The sequence below is a fragment of the Cherax quadricarinatus genome, chromosome 54, assembly GCF_038502225.1.
Source record: "Cherax quadricarinatus isolate ZL_2023a chromosome 54, ASM3850222v1, whole genome shotgun sequence".
Taxonomy (NCBI): Eukaryota; Metazoa; Arthropoda; class Malacostraca; order Decapoda; family Parastacidae; genus Cherax; species Cherax quadricarinatus.
The window spans coordinates 25643215-25658332 of record NC_091345.1 but is presented as its reverse complement, the minus strand read 5'-3'; the positions used below and the strand labels follow the sequence as shown (position 1 = coordinate 25658332).

Genomic DNA, 15118 nt, shown 5'->3' with positions numbered 1-15118 from the left:
TTGACAAAAGTGATCAGTGAGTGAAGAAATTAATTTTTTTGTTGGAAAAATCTTGGAGAAATGGTGGGCTGTTAAAATTTTGAAAATTATATTTTCAGGTAATAGCAAAGTGATAAAGATAATTGAAACTAAACATTTTTAAAATGAGTTAATTCCTGAGATTAACTGTGGGACAACTTCCATTTACAGACGAGTAGAAACAAGTTGTTAGAACAGAATGAACATTAAAATGGTATAAAATACCGACAGATTGTTAGGTATTTTATACCATTTTAATGTTCATTCTGTCAGACACTGCTACCTAACAATCTGTCGGTATTTTATACCATTTTAATGTTCAAGTTGTTAGAAGCAAATTTAGTGATCAAAGTAAACTTCTCGGTATATATGGCGATGGGAAGTGGAGAAAAAATCGTCCTCCGCCGTGAGTGTCGTAAGACGCGACTAAAATGCCAGGAGCAAGGTGCTAGTAAATTACTAAATGTTATAAGAAGAAATACTTGTTTCTTCTTTTTGGGTCACACTGTCTCGGTGGGAAATAGCCGGATTATTATTATTATTATTATTATTATATATATAATTTTTTTTTATTATCACACTGGCCGATTCCCACCAAGGCAGGGTGGCCCGAAAAAGAAAAACTTTCACCATCATTCACTCCATCATTGTCTTGCCAGAAGGGTGCTTTACACTACAGTTTTTAAACTGCAACATTAACACCCCTCCTTCAGAGTGCAGGCACTGTACTTCCCATCTCCAGGACTCAAGTCCGGCCTGCCGGTTTCCCTGAACCCCTTCATAAATGTTACTTTGCTCACACTCCAACAGCACGTCAAGTATTAAAAACCATTTGTCTCCATTCACTCCTATCAAACACGCTCATGCATACCTGCTGGAAGTCCAAGCCCCTCGCACACAAAACCTCCTTTACCCCCTCTCTCCAACCTTTCCTAGGCCGACCCCTACCCCGCCTTCCTTCCACTACAGACTGATACACTCTTGAAGTCATTCTGTTTCGTTCCATTCTCTCTACATGTCCGAACCACCTCAACAACCCTTCCTCAGCCCTCTGGACAACAGTTTTGGTAATCCCGCACCTCCTCCTAACTTCCAAACTACGAATTCTCTGCATTATATTCACACCACACATTGCCCTCAGACATGACATCTCCACTGGCTCCAGCCTTCTCCTCGCTGCAACATTCATCACCCATGCTTCACACCCATATAAGAGCGTTGGTAAAACTATACTCTCATACATTCCCCTCTTTGCCTCCAAGGACAAAGTTCTTTGTCTCCACAGACTCCTAAGTGCACCACTCACTCTTTTTCCCTCATCAATTCTATGATTCACCTCATCTTTCATAGACTCATCCGCTGACACGTCCACTCCCAAATATCTGAATACATTCACCTCCTCCATACTCTCTCCCTCCAATCTGATATTCAATCTTTCATCACCTAATCTTTTTGTTATCCTCATAACCTTACTCTTTCCTGTATTCACCTTTAATTTTCTTCTTTTGCACACCCTACCAAATTCATCCACCAATCTCTGCAACTTCTCTTCAGAATCTCCCAAGAGCACAGTGTCATCAGCAAAGAGCAGCTGTGACAACTCCCACTTTGTGTGTGATTCTTTATCTTTTAACTCCACGCCTCTTGTCAAGACCCTCGCATTTACTTCTCTTACAACCCCATCTATAAATATATTAAACAACCACGGTGACATCACACATCCTTGTCTAAGGCCTACTTTTACTGGGAAATAATTTCCCTCTTTCCTACATACTCTAACTTGAGCCTCACTATCCTCGTAAAAACTCTTCACTGCTTTCAGTAACCTACCTCCTACACCATACACTTGCAACATCTGCCACATTGCCCCCCTATCCACCCTGTCATACGCCTTTTCCAAATCCATAAATGCCACAAAGACCTCTTTAGCCTTATCTAAATACTGTTCACTTATGTTTCACTGTAAACACCTGGTCCACACACCCCCTACCTTTCCTAAAGCCTCCTTGTTCATCTGCTATCCTATTCTCCGTCTTACTCTTAATTCTTTCAATAATAACTCTACCATACACTTTACCAGGTATACTCAGCAGACTTATCCCCCTATAATTTTTGCACTCTCTTTTATCCCCTTTGCCTTTATACAAAGGAACTATGCATGCTCTCTGCCAATCCCTAGGTACCTTACCCTCTTCCATACATTTATTAAATAATTGCACCAACCACTCCAAAACTATATCCCCACCTGCTTTTAACATTTCTATCTTTATCCCATCAATCCCGGCTGCCTTACCCCCTTTCATTTTACCTACTGCCTCACGAACTTCCCCCACACTCACAACTGGCTCTTCCTCACTCCTACAAGATGTTATTCCTCCTTGCCCTATACACGAAATCACAGCTTCCCTATCTTCATCAACATTTAACAATTCCTCAAAATATTCCCTCCATCTTCTTAAATACCTCTAACTCTCCATTTAATAACTCTCCTCTCCTATTTTTAACTGACAAATCCATTTGTTCTCTAGGCTTTCTTAACTTGTTAATCTCACTCCAAAACTTTTTCTTATTTTCAACAAAATTTGTTGATAACATCTCACCCACTCTCTCATTTGCTCTCTTTTTACATTGCTTCACCACTCTCTTAACCTCTCTCTTTTTCTCCATATACTCTTCCCTCCTTGCATCACTTCTACTTTGTAAAAACTTCTCATATGCTAACTTTTTCTCCCTTACTACTCTCTTTACATCATCATTCCACCAATCGCTCCTCTTCCCTCCCGCACCCACTTTCCTGTAACCACAAACTTCTGCTGAACACTCTAACACTACATTTTTAAACTTACCCCATACCTCTTCGACCCCATTGCCTATGCTCTCATTAGCCCATCTATCCTCCAATAGCTGTTTATATCTTACCCTAACTGCCTCCTCTTTTAGTTTATAAACCTTCACCTCTCTCTTCCCTGATGCTTCTATTCTCCTTGTATCCCATCTACCTTTTACTCTCAGTGTAGCTACAACTAGAAAGTGATCTGATATATCTGTGGCCCCTCTATAAACATGTACATCCTGAAGTCTACTCAACAGTCTTTTATCTACCAATACATAATCCAACAAACTACTGTCATTTCGCCCTACATCATATCTTGTATACTTATTTATCCTCTTTTTCTTAAAATATGTATTACCTATAACTAAACCCCTTTCTATACAAAGTTCAATCAAAGGGTTCCCATTATCATTTACACCTGGCACGCCAAACTTACCTACCACACCCTCTCTAAAAGTTTCTCCTACTTTAGCATTCAGGTCCCCTACCACAATTACTCTCTCACTTGGTTCAAAGGCTCCTATACATTCACTTAACATCTCCCAAAATCTCTCTCTCTCCTCTGCATTCCTCTCTTCTCCAGGTGCATACACGCTTATTATGACCCACTTCTCGCATCCAACCTTTACTTTAATCCACATAATTCTTGAATTTACACATTCATATTCTCTTTTCTCCTTCCATAACTGATCATTTAACATTACTGCTACCCCTTCCTTTGCTCTAACTCTCTCAGATACTCCAGATTTAATCCCATTTATTTCCCCCCACTGAAACTCTCCTACCCCCTTCAGCTTTGTTTCGCTTAGGGCCAGGACATCCAACTTCTTTTCATTCATAACATCAGCAATCATCTGTTTCTTGTCATCCGCACTACATCCACGCACATTTAAGCATCCCAGTTTTATAAAGTTTTTCTTCTTCTCTTTTTTAGTAAGTGTTTACAGGAGAAGGGGGTTACTAGCCCATTGCTCCCGGCATTTTAGTCGCCTCATACGACACGCATGGCTTACGGAGGAAAGATTCTTTTCCACTTCCCCATGGACAATAGAAGAAATAAAGAAGAACAAGAGATATTTAGAAAAAGGAGAAAAAACCTAGATGTATGTATATATATATATGCATGTGCGTGTCTGTGAAGTGTGACCAAAGTGTAAGTAGGAGTAGCAAGATATCCCTGTTATCTAGCGTGTTTATGAGACAGAAAAAGAAACCAGCAATCCTACCATCATGCAAAACAGTTACAGGTTTCTGTTTCACAGTCATCTGGCAGGACGGTAGTACTTCCCTGGGTGGTTGCTGTCTACCAACCTACTACCTACCTATACACACACACACACACACACACACACACATATATATATATATATATATATATATATATATATATATATATATATATATATATATATATATATGTGTGTGTGTGTGTGTGTGTGTGTGTGTGTGTGTGTGTGTGTGTGTGTGTGTGTGTGTGTGTGTGTGTGTGTTTGTGTGTGTGTGTGTGTGTGTGTGTGTGTGTGTTGTGTATCTTTGAATTTTCGGAATACCTGATTAATTTCAACCATGGAAGAAATGCTGTAGCAGTAATAAATGTTTCTCCTGCAATACAGTGTCGTTTTCAACGAAAATTCACCTTGAAATTTAAAGACTCTCATTGAACAGAGAGTTCTCAATTTTAACAGTAATAGATCATCTTGGACAATTAGAACTCACTTCGGACAAAAGGGACTTACCGTGCTCTTCTTCCACTCACACTGTTTGACACAGGACCCAACTTGCACAACGAAAACGTAGGATACAAGACTCACCTTGCACTGTGAGGTAGATAGCACGGGAGAGCTTTGGTCGAGTGTTCACCTGGCATTCGTAGACTCCAGAATCGTTTCGGAAAGCGGCTGCCATCTCCAGCGTGAATGACGTGCTGTTCTCGATGTTCACCTGTAGGAGACGACCGTCTGGTAAGATTCCTCGTAGGGGAACCAGGCAGACCAATCAGACAGACGAGTTTGGAATCTTTCCTTGGAAGGTCGGCTAAGCAGATAAGCTTGGAAAGTATACCATAAAGATTTATTGAAAGAATTTGGAGAGAAATGTTTCTACCCATGTATCAGTGTGTGTATATATTTCTTTTAAATTTCAAAAATTATATCTATTAACTGGTTATCTATCTCAGTCACTGCGTTTTTTTTTCCGTGTGACAATAAAAATGGAACATTGCAGTAAGAAAGTTTATTGGAACAACGTGTCGCTCTGTTTAATGTTCTATACAGAGCTAACCATTTTCTTGCAACATTTAATTTTCCTGACATCTGTTGGCATTATTACATCTGAATCACTGCACTTGCTTCAGAATGCCTCTTTAAATCGACCTTAAACATCAGATTTTTTATCATAATAAAGCAAAGATGGGGAATGTTAATCGCAGCTTGACACGGGATATCACAGTTTTAGAATCAGTAATTTGTGGGTTATCATATTTACCTTTCAGAGCGTTAAACAGTTTCTAGATGTAAGCCAACCTCGCTGCACCTTTGTTTTATGTCACACACTTGTTGTTCTTGGTAATCTGAACTCAAACAAGAATACATAACTTTTGGAAGTTTTGCTAATTTGATTATTTAGTTATAAACGTCTGGTATATCACTTATAATGTATTATAAGAATGTAAAGAATAAAAATATAATCTTCAATTTAAAACGGTGTTGAGAAGTGTTTCAGTATGTTTCACAACATTCACTCTTTATTTCTTAATTTTTATACACTATGGTCTCACAGATTTTGTATAAAATAAAGAGATATTTGTCAACAGGAGACAACTTAAAGATAAGCAAGTCTGTCTTAAATTTGTCAAGGTTAATATAAATTATGTAAGATAATTATTTCTAGTCTTGCAATTATTTTTTTTATAAGACAACGAATGCTTTCAACGAATTACCAGATTTTTTTAAATTTGCTTCATACATTTCAAATATATTGATTAAAAAATTATTTTGATGCCTTGCATAAGAATAATAAATATTAAATACACAATTTTTTAAACTGGAAATGTAAATATTATATCATTCGGTCTTATGGCCATAAATTTAAACATTTTCACGAAACAATACTTACGATATTAACGAAAACATGACTCACGAAATCGTAATGACACAATTGCAAACAAACCATACCACGGGTGGGGTTAGAACCCGCGATCAGAGTCACAAAACTCAAGACCGTTGCGTCTAGAGTTTTATGACACTTTGATCGAGGGTTCTAACCCCACCCGTGGTATGGTTTACTAACAAAAATATTACACCACAAATGTCTTAAATATTTTAAGCTTAACTCAAGCTTCCTTTTGAAAGTATTTAATCTGAGACTCGAGTGTCTACTTAAATGAAAAAAATGTGAATTTTAATGTGTTGGTGAAGTTCAAGAGAAAGACTGCAGTCAGTCAAATGTGTATATATATATATATATATATATATATATATATATATATATATATATATATATATATATATATATATATATATATATATATATATATATATATATATATATATATGTCGTGCCGAATAGGCAGAACTTGCGATCTTGGCTTAAATAGCAATGCTCTTCTTGCCATATAGGACAAGTGAAAATTTGTGTATGCAATAATTTCGCCAAAATCATTCTGAACATAACGAAAAAAATATATTTCACTGTGTTTGTTTAGTTTTAAATTATTGTAAACAAATCTAAAATATATTTAGTTGGGTTAGGCTAAAATAAATTGTTCTTGTTATAATAAGGTTAGGTAAGTTTTCTAAGATTCCTTTGGTGAAAAATTAAATTTTTTTACATTAACATTAATTAAAAAAATATATCTTTAAACGTATAAGAGAAAATTTTAGAAAGGACTTAATTTTAAATGAGTTCTTGCTAACTGACCAGTTATATATATATATATATATATATATATATATATATATATATATATATATATATATATATATATATATATATATATGCATATATATATATATATATATATATATATATATATATATATATATATATATATATATATATATATATATATATATATATATATATATGTATGTATATATACCTCTAGAACTATTCTAGGGACCCTCATCCTCAGAGAAAAGAATAAACTTGCTTCAGGGAAAACTCAAGGTTCTCCCTGAAGCTGTTTGAGAATTTTCTCCTACCACCCCCTATATTTAATTAATATTTATTTTATTTAAAGACAAAATACATTGACAAAACATTCACAAAGATACAATAGAAAGTAAAACAGCATAGGTAACTCAGAGCTACATCTCGAATTCTTTGTCCAGCTCCCCGGCAGTGGGCCGCGTGCCCAGAATGCTGCAGGCATTTCCTCTCTGGATTGCAACACTGAGTCTTTGAAAGAGGAAGCTGGTCGCCCTGTGATCCTTGGTTTCTATGATGAGCTTTTCACCCAGCTCTTTGAGGAACTTAAGAGCACACTTGCCCCATGCTCCAAGGGTCTCCAACCCTATTGGGATGAAGTTATAGCAAGGGGGAAGGTCTTCATATTTGCGGATATTCTGGGTCTCCCTGTGGCTGGCAGCTCCACCCCCTTCCACTACGGAGTATGGCAAGTAGGTGTCTGCCAATGTGGCAGCACAGGTGTAGTCCCAGGCAATCTGCTTTTGCATCCTTCCAAGGTAGCATAGTGGCTCCATCAGGACGCTTTTGACTTCCGTCAGACCTCTGCACTTGGGGTTCCCGTTGAGCTGGGCAATGGGCTGTGGCGAGGCTTCTCTTTATAATGTCATTGACCTCCTCATGGCTGACATACTTTTCTTCAGCTGTGTGACACACGAGACCATGAAGTCCGAATTGATCAGCTGTCGCCCTGCCGCAAATACACCTATGTTCAGTGAGGATGGGGGCGGCTAGGCGAAGAGCAACACCAATCCGAATGGCCTGTGGGTCTAGTCGAGTGCCCAAGGAGGAATATGGAACAGCTAACAGGGAATCTCCTGAGTGTGGTGCCTTCACTGCCAGGAGACGAGCTTTGTCCTTTCCTGAGGCGTTGGGGAGCATTGTGTTGGCAATTTTTTCCATGATCAGTTTGTCCCAGTGGGACTGTTTGTGTTCTTTGGGAGGAGCTGGTCTACTGGAGGAATCTGTAAGGGTGTCCCTCCGAATTGCTGCTTCAATAAACCTGGGGTCTTGAGCTCCTACCACGTCTCTCAAGCGTTCGGGAACAATCTTCTTGACTAATGCACTGGAAGCCAAACACAAAGACAGAAAAGCAGGTAAAGCAACATGCATTGCTTTGCGCACCCCTATACCTCCCAGTCGCACTGGGAGGGTTGCCTGATCCCATTGCTGATCCTCTAGTGACAGGTTCAGTGCCTTCTTAAAGGTTGACCTCAGGTGTGCGTCATATTCGTCGAGTGTTGGGTTGTCAAAAGAGGATGCACACCTCAGGAAGTGAGTCTTGGAATAGTAAGGCACCTTGTGAGGAGATACAGAGCATCATGGGCATCAAGATTGCTTATTCTCTCCTCCATTCTCATCAGGTCATTCAATTTGTCCTTGAAGACTGTGTCGATGGCTTGGTGACCCAGCGGTGCTCCCAAGAGGGTACTGTTGGACGGAGTGGTAGTAGAGACTTCTGAGAGGATTCTTCGCACAGTATTGATTATTTCCTGGTTTGCCGTGATGATTTCACACTTCGAGGGATTGAGGATGAGTCCCAAGTTTTCTCCCTGTGTTTTCACCAGTTGTAGGTCCCCTACCAGGGACTCTTCAGTACCTGCCAGAGTGCCATCATCCAGGTACCAGATGTTGAGCTCGCTGCATAGGCTGGAAGTTAGTTCTCTTACTGCCAAGCAGAAGAGAAGTGGAGCTAGTGGGTCATCCTGCTGAACACCTTCTGATGAGAGAATTTCATGTTCTCCAAACAAAAGAATTGAGGGTTTGCTGTAGCCAGCTGAAATGAAGGAAAAAAGACTGGGGAACCAATCCCGAACAGCTGGCAAGACAACATCTCTCTTTACCTTATTAAAGGCATTTCTAAAATCAAGTTTGACTATGGCCTTGTCTTCTGGTAGGTCCCAGATGTAGGCCCTTGCTGCATGAGCTGCAGCTTCACTGCCTTGAGAGACTCCAAAGCCCAGTTGGTGTGGCTGGAGTAAAGTGGCAGCTTCTAGGCGAATGTTTCTTACTGCTGCTTTGGCAACGAGATGGCGAAGAGTGTTTCCAACCGCAATGGGTCTGATTGCCCCATCCTTCTTCTTCAACGCACATAGTGAGGCTCCAAAAAAGAAAGGTTTAATTTCTTCTGGGACTCGCCCAGCCAGGCAGTTGTTGACGAAAGCTGTTAATTCGGTGAGAAGAATTGATGGGAATGCACCGAGTACTGGATTTACCATCTCTTTGAGGTGCTGAGATCGAATTCCAGTGTAACCTCCTGCAGATCCTGCTGGAAATGACACAATCGCCTTATAGACTTCCGATTCTGGCAAAATTAATTGTTCAGTGAAGGGGTCTTCCTCAGGGTTGTTGCTGATGGCTATGGTGTCCCTGGTTGGATGCTTGTCTCTTAGAGCTTGGGGTGCAGTCTCATCTTTGGGGGCTACAGTGTCGTCACTTGTAATTATTCGGACTGCTCCCACTGTGTTACCTTCTTTGATTTTTTTGCTAACCTCTGCGCAGATTTTCTCGTTTTCAGTGGGACTTTTCTTGGGTCTACCTTTGTGATTCCTGTGATGATGGGGCAGAGGGACATAATTATCCATTCTTGGGTAGTTGCGCACTGCCTTGATAACTGACGTGGTTAGCAGTTTGCCTCGTCTCTCAGGAACTGCAAGACAGACATTGCCAAACAGGAGTAGATTGCACAATGCTTGGATGGTGCCTCGGGCTTCTAAATTGGTGGAACCTCCATTCACCTGCTTAAGAAGGTCTGTGAATTTCCCTGCTGCATATGGGCGAGCTGCTTTAGGGATGTGGGATAGTGTACTGCTAGCAGTGGATTTGAATGCCAACAGAAGGTTATGGCAAGTGAGGAGGTTGCCATTGGAACTGTCATCTGCCTGTGAAGGCTGTAGGCTGCTCTCTGCTGGGGGCATTTGTGATCCCGCACACCCATTGTGTAAGGTAGGAAGGGTCACCAGCATTGAGAGTGGCAGCCACTTTAAGTGGCAAGTGGTTCACAGTTCAGGAAGAAGGAAGATGAGGAGAGTTAATAGAGAAAATGTGAAGGTAGGAAATCGATTCTCTGTTCTCCAAGACGAGTGTACTTCAGTGGTTAGTGAGGTTGAAGGTACCACTGATTCCACTGCTAATCAAGGTAAGAATATTTTAATAGTAGGCGATTCTCAGGTAAGATATATGGATCGTGCATTTTGTAACAGAGACAGAAAGTTCAGACAGAGAGTGTGTCTTCCTGGAGCTGGTGTTGGCGACATAGTCAGCAGGTTGGATAATACTATGTCAGGTAATGGGAACAACCCCCTCATAACAAGCCCCACCCTCAGAGCAACCTTCCCTAGTTCCCTACAATGTATCCTGCTCCCCTAACCCCAATGTACTCCCCAGAGCACAGTTTTAGAAGACAAGTTGAAGGTATGGTATAAGAATGCATATGGAATAACAAATAAATGTGAGGAGTAGCATGAGAGAATAAAGGAGACATCCCCAGACATCATAGAACTCACAGAAACGAAACTTACCAGGTTGATAACATACACAATCTTCCCACCCAGATATGAGATCCTCAGGAAAGGTAGAGGGAGTAGAGGGGTAGCTGAGTTGCACTGCTCATTAAAAAACAAATAGGGATTTGAGGAAATGGAAGGAATAGGCAGAACGGGCGAAAGAGACTGCACAGTAGGAACAATTAAGTTTGAGGGACCTAAGGTGGTAATTGCAGTAATGTACAACCCACCATAGAACTGCAGGAGGCCAAGTACAGACTATGAAGAAAGCAACAGAGCAATGGTGGACATACTAGCTGAAATGGTGAGAAGAGCTCACATGGGTAGAGCAAAGCTATTAGTTATTGGTGATTTCAGTCACAAGGAGATTGACTGGGAAAACCTGGAGCCACATGGGGGGGGGGGTTCCAAAACATGGAGAACCAAGATGATGGATGTGGTACTGGAAAACCTCATGCATCAACATTTTAAAGACACTATCAGAGAGAGAGGTGAAGATGAACCAGCAACACTGGTCCTCATATTCTCCCTGAGTAGCTTGGACATCGAGGATATCATATATGAAAGGCTCTTCGGAGCTAGTGATCATGAGGTTCTGAGCTTAGAATACATTGTAGAGTTACAAGTGGAAAGGGTAACAGGAGTAGGATGGTAAAAGCCAAACTACAAAAGGGGGGACTACACAGGCATAAGGAACTTCCTGCAAGAGGTTTAGTGGGAAAGAGAACTGGTAGGAAAATCAGTAAATGAAATGATTGACTATGTGAAAACAAAATGGAAGGAGGCAGAGGAGAGGTTTCTTCCCAAGGGCAACAGAAATAAAGGGAAGACCAGAACGAGCCCTTGGTTCACCCATAGGTGCAGGGGGGCAAAAACTAAGTGTGCTAGAGAATGGAAAAAGTACTGAAGACAAAGGACCCAAGAAAATAAAGAAATTAGTCAAAGAGTCAGAAATGAGTATGCACAGATAAAGAGGGAAACCCAGCGACAGTGTGAAAACGACATAGCACTGAAAGTCAAGTCTGACCCAAAGATGTTGTATATCACACCAGGAGGAAAGCAACAGTCAGGGGCCAGGTAATCAGGTTGAAGAAGGAAGGTGGGGAGCTCACAAGAAACGACAAAGAGGTATATGAGGAACTCGACATTTACAGTAGAGACAGAAAGGACTCCGGGAAGTCAGAATAAGGGCGTACACCAACAAGGGATATACCAACAGGTGCTGGATGAAATACACACAACCGAGGAGGAGGTGAAGAAGCTGCTAAGTGTACTTGATATTTCCAAGGCGGTGGGACCGAACATCTCTCCATGGGTCCTTACAGAGGGAGGAGAGACGTTGTGTGTGCCACTAACAACAATCTTCAACACATTCATTGATACTGGAAAACTGTCTGAGGTATGGAAGACGGGAAATGTATTCCCAGTTTTAAGAAAGGAGATAGACACGAGGCATTAAACTATAGACCAGTCTCACTGGCATGTATGCAAAGTCATGGAGAAGATTATCAGGCGGAAAGTGGTGGAGCACCTAGAATGGAACAAGCTAATAAACGACAACCATCACGGTTTCATTGAAGGGAAATCCTGTGTCACAAACCTACTGGAGCTTGTTGACAAGGTAACAGAAGTACGACACGAGAGAGAGAAGTGGGTAGACTGCATTTTCTTGGACTGCAAGAGGGCCTTCAACACAGTTCCTTATAAGAGAATAGTGCAAAACCTAGAGGATCAGGCATGCAGTGGATCAGAGAATAACTGACAGGGAGGTAACGAGTCATGGTGTCTGACGAGGTGTTAGAGTGGGCGCCTGTGATGAGCGGGGTTCTGCAGGGGTCAGTCATAGGACTAGTGCTGTTTATGGTATATATGAATGACATGACAGAAGGGATAGTCTCAGAAGTGTCCCTGTTTGCAGATGACATGAAGCTAATGAGGAAAATTAAATTGGATGAAGATCAGGCAGTACTACAGCGGATCTGGACAGGCTACAAGCCTGGTCCAACAACTGGCTCCTCGAATTTAACCTCGCCAAATCCAAAATCATGAAGATCTGAGAAGGGCTAAGAAGACAATAAACAGACTATAGACTAGGTGGCCAAAGACTGCAAACCTCACTCAAGGAAAACGATCTTGGGGTGAGTATAATACCGAGCACATCTCCTGAGACGCACATCAACCACATAACTGCTGTGGCATATGGACATCTGGCAAACCTAAGATTAGCATTCCGATGCCTTAGTAAGGAATCGTTCAAGACTCTGTACACCGTGTACGTCAGACCCATGTTAGAGTATGTAGCACCAGTTTGGAACCTACACCAGGTCAAACACGTAAAGAAATTAAGGAAAGAGGAAAGGTTTGCAACAAGACTAGTCCCAGAGCTAAGGTAAATGTCCTACGAAGAAAGGTTAGGAAAATCGACAGGAGGGATAGGGAACACATGATAACGACTTATAAAGTACTGAGAGGGATTGATATGCCGAACAAAGGCATGATTCGTTGTTACATTAGGTCTAAATGGTTCACAGGTTGGTCTGAAGCCGTACTAGCTCCCATCACTTCTTGCTCCGTACTAATAGGTAATGTAAAAGGTGCCATTCTTCCTTCTGAGGTTGACCTTTCATGACCAAAGGTGGACATAAGCTTTTCAGATCCTCTTCCTGTAGAGTCAGAGAAGCCCCTCGAAAGTTCAGATGAGACAATGTCTCACGAGATTCATGTGGGATTAAAAACCAGTGATGCTACTCTCGAAAGCGAGGAAGTAGGATCACCGGTTCACTTGTTAGATGAAAGTGAAGATATCATCTCCGATACCATAAATGTCTTGACTAGGGCTCAGACCAAAGCCCAGGCTTCTCCTTTGATTTTCCCTGACTTTAAGCCTTTACATATATCGAAGGACTCCTTTGTCAATTTACAACGTAATTGCCCTTCTCTTCAGAATTGTCATAATGCCGCTAAACAAAATCAAGTTATCCAATGGAAAAACTTTTCATATAAATTTGAATATATAAAAGGTATCTTGTACAAGTCAGTATTCAAATTAAATTCAGATGAGATAGACTATTCCATCTTAGTTATTCCAAGTCAATGCAGAGAGACTGTTCTTAAAATGGCTCATGACCTGCCAGTGGCCGGACATTTCTCGCATCGTAAAACCTTAAATAAAATTAGGGAAACCTATTTTTGGCCAAAAATGTCCTCAGATGTCACTACCTATTGTAGATCGTGTAAAGTTTGCCAACTGTCATCCTCCCGAGGTACCAGGCGAGTACCTATGGTCAAAATGCCAGTCTTTACGGTACCCTTTGAAAGAGTAGCTATTGACATCGTTGGTCCTTTATCTCCACTTTCATCTGGGGGACATAGATATATATTAACATTAGTTGATTATGCTTCGAGTTTCCCTGAAGCCATACCCTTAAAGACCATAACCACTACAGAGGTGGCTGAAGCCCTTTTGTCCATCTTCTCCAGAGTGGGCATGCCTAGAGAAATTTTGTCTGACCGTGGGACACAATTCACATCTGACTTAATGCAACATCTCTACCAACTTCTGGGAGTGAAGCCTCTCTTCACCACACCCTATCATCCCAGCTGTAATGGGAGGATTGAGCGCCAGCATTCGATTCTAAAGTCAATTTTAAGGAAACTTTGCTCCTTTAAACCTAAGGAGTGGCATCGTTACCTACCCTGTGCTTTGTTTGCCATGAGGGAAGTTCCCAGTGACTCTTTGGGGTTTTCACCTTTTGAACTTCTCTATGGTAGACAGGCCAGCGGTCCATTGTCCATCCTTCATGACTTATGGACTAATGAGGAGGCAAATGCTGAGGTTCAGTCTTCTTACCAGTTTCTCCTTGACCTTAGATCCAAACTTGAGGAGACCTCTGACATAGTTTCGAAAAACCTAAGCTTGTCAATGGACCAGTACAAAACCTATTGTGATTCCAAAAGTCAGAGGAGAAGTTTTAAAGTAGGGGATGAAGTTCTTGTACTTTTGCCTATCAAGTCAAATAAATTATTAGTAGCATGGAAAGGTCCATATAAAGTATTAAAAATTTGTGGGAAAGTTGACTATCTCATAGAAGTCAAGGGGAAACCTAAGCTTTATCATATCAACATCCTTAAGAAATATTACCGAAGAAATTCGGTTAACTGCCTTAATAACTTTGATTTAGTTTTTCCACACGAACTTGATACGACAACTGAAGAATGTAAGGTGTGCGTAATTGACACCTCTAACTTAGACTATGATGAAGAACTACATGACTTGGTGACTCTTGACCACTCGGGCGCAACCAACATTAATATTAATGAATCTTTGGATGACCATAAGAGACATGAACTACTTCAATGTGTGAGTAACTTTTCAGACGTCTTTACTGATATTCCAGGTGTTACCTCCACGGTAGTCCATAAGATTGACTTAGTGACGGACAATCCTATCAAACGAAAATTATACCCAGTTCCAGTTCACCTTAGGGATGCATTTGACCGAGAGGTAGACAAATTATTAAAACTAAAGATCATTGAACCTTCAATATCTTCATATTGTTCACCAGTAGTCATGGTT

The 15118-nt window shown here is 40.8% G+C and overlaps 1 protein-coding gene across 1 annotated transcript in view; it reads right to left on the bottom strand.

Moving 5' to 3' along the window:
* Window positions 1–15118, bottom strand: part of LOC128699067 (hemicentin-1-like) — a 175815-nt gene that overhangs the window by 93043 nt on the left and 67654 nt on the right. The window contains exon 6 of the mRNA XM_070096530.1: window positions 4663–4792. Coding sequence (XP_069952631.1) covers window positions 4663–4792 — 130 coding nt within the window. The remainder of the gene's footprint in view (window positions 1–4662; window positions 4793–15118) is intronic.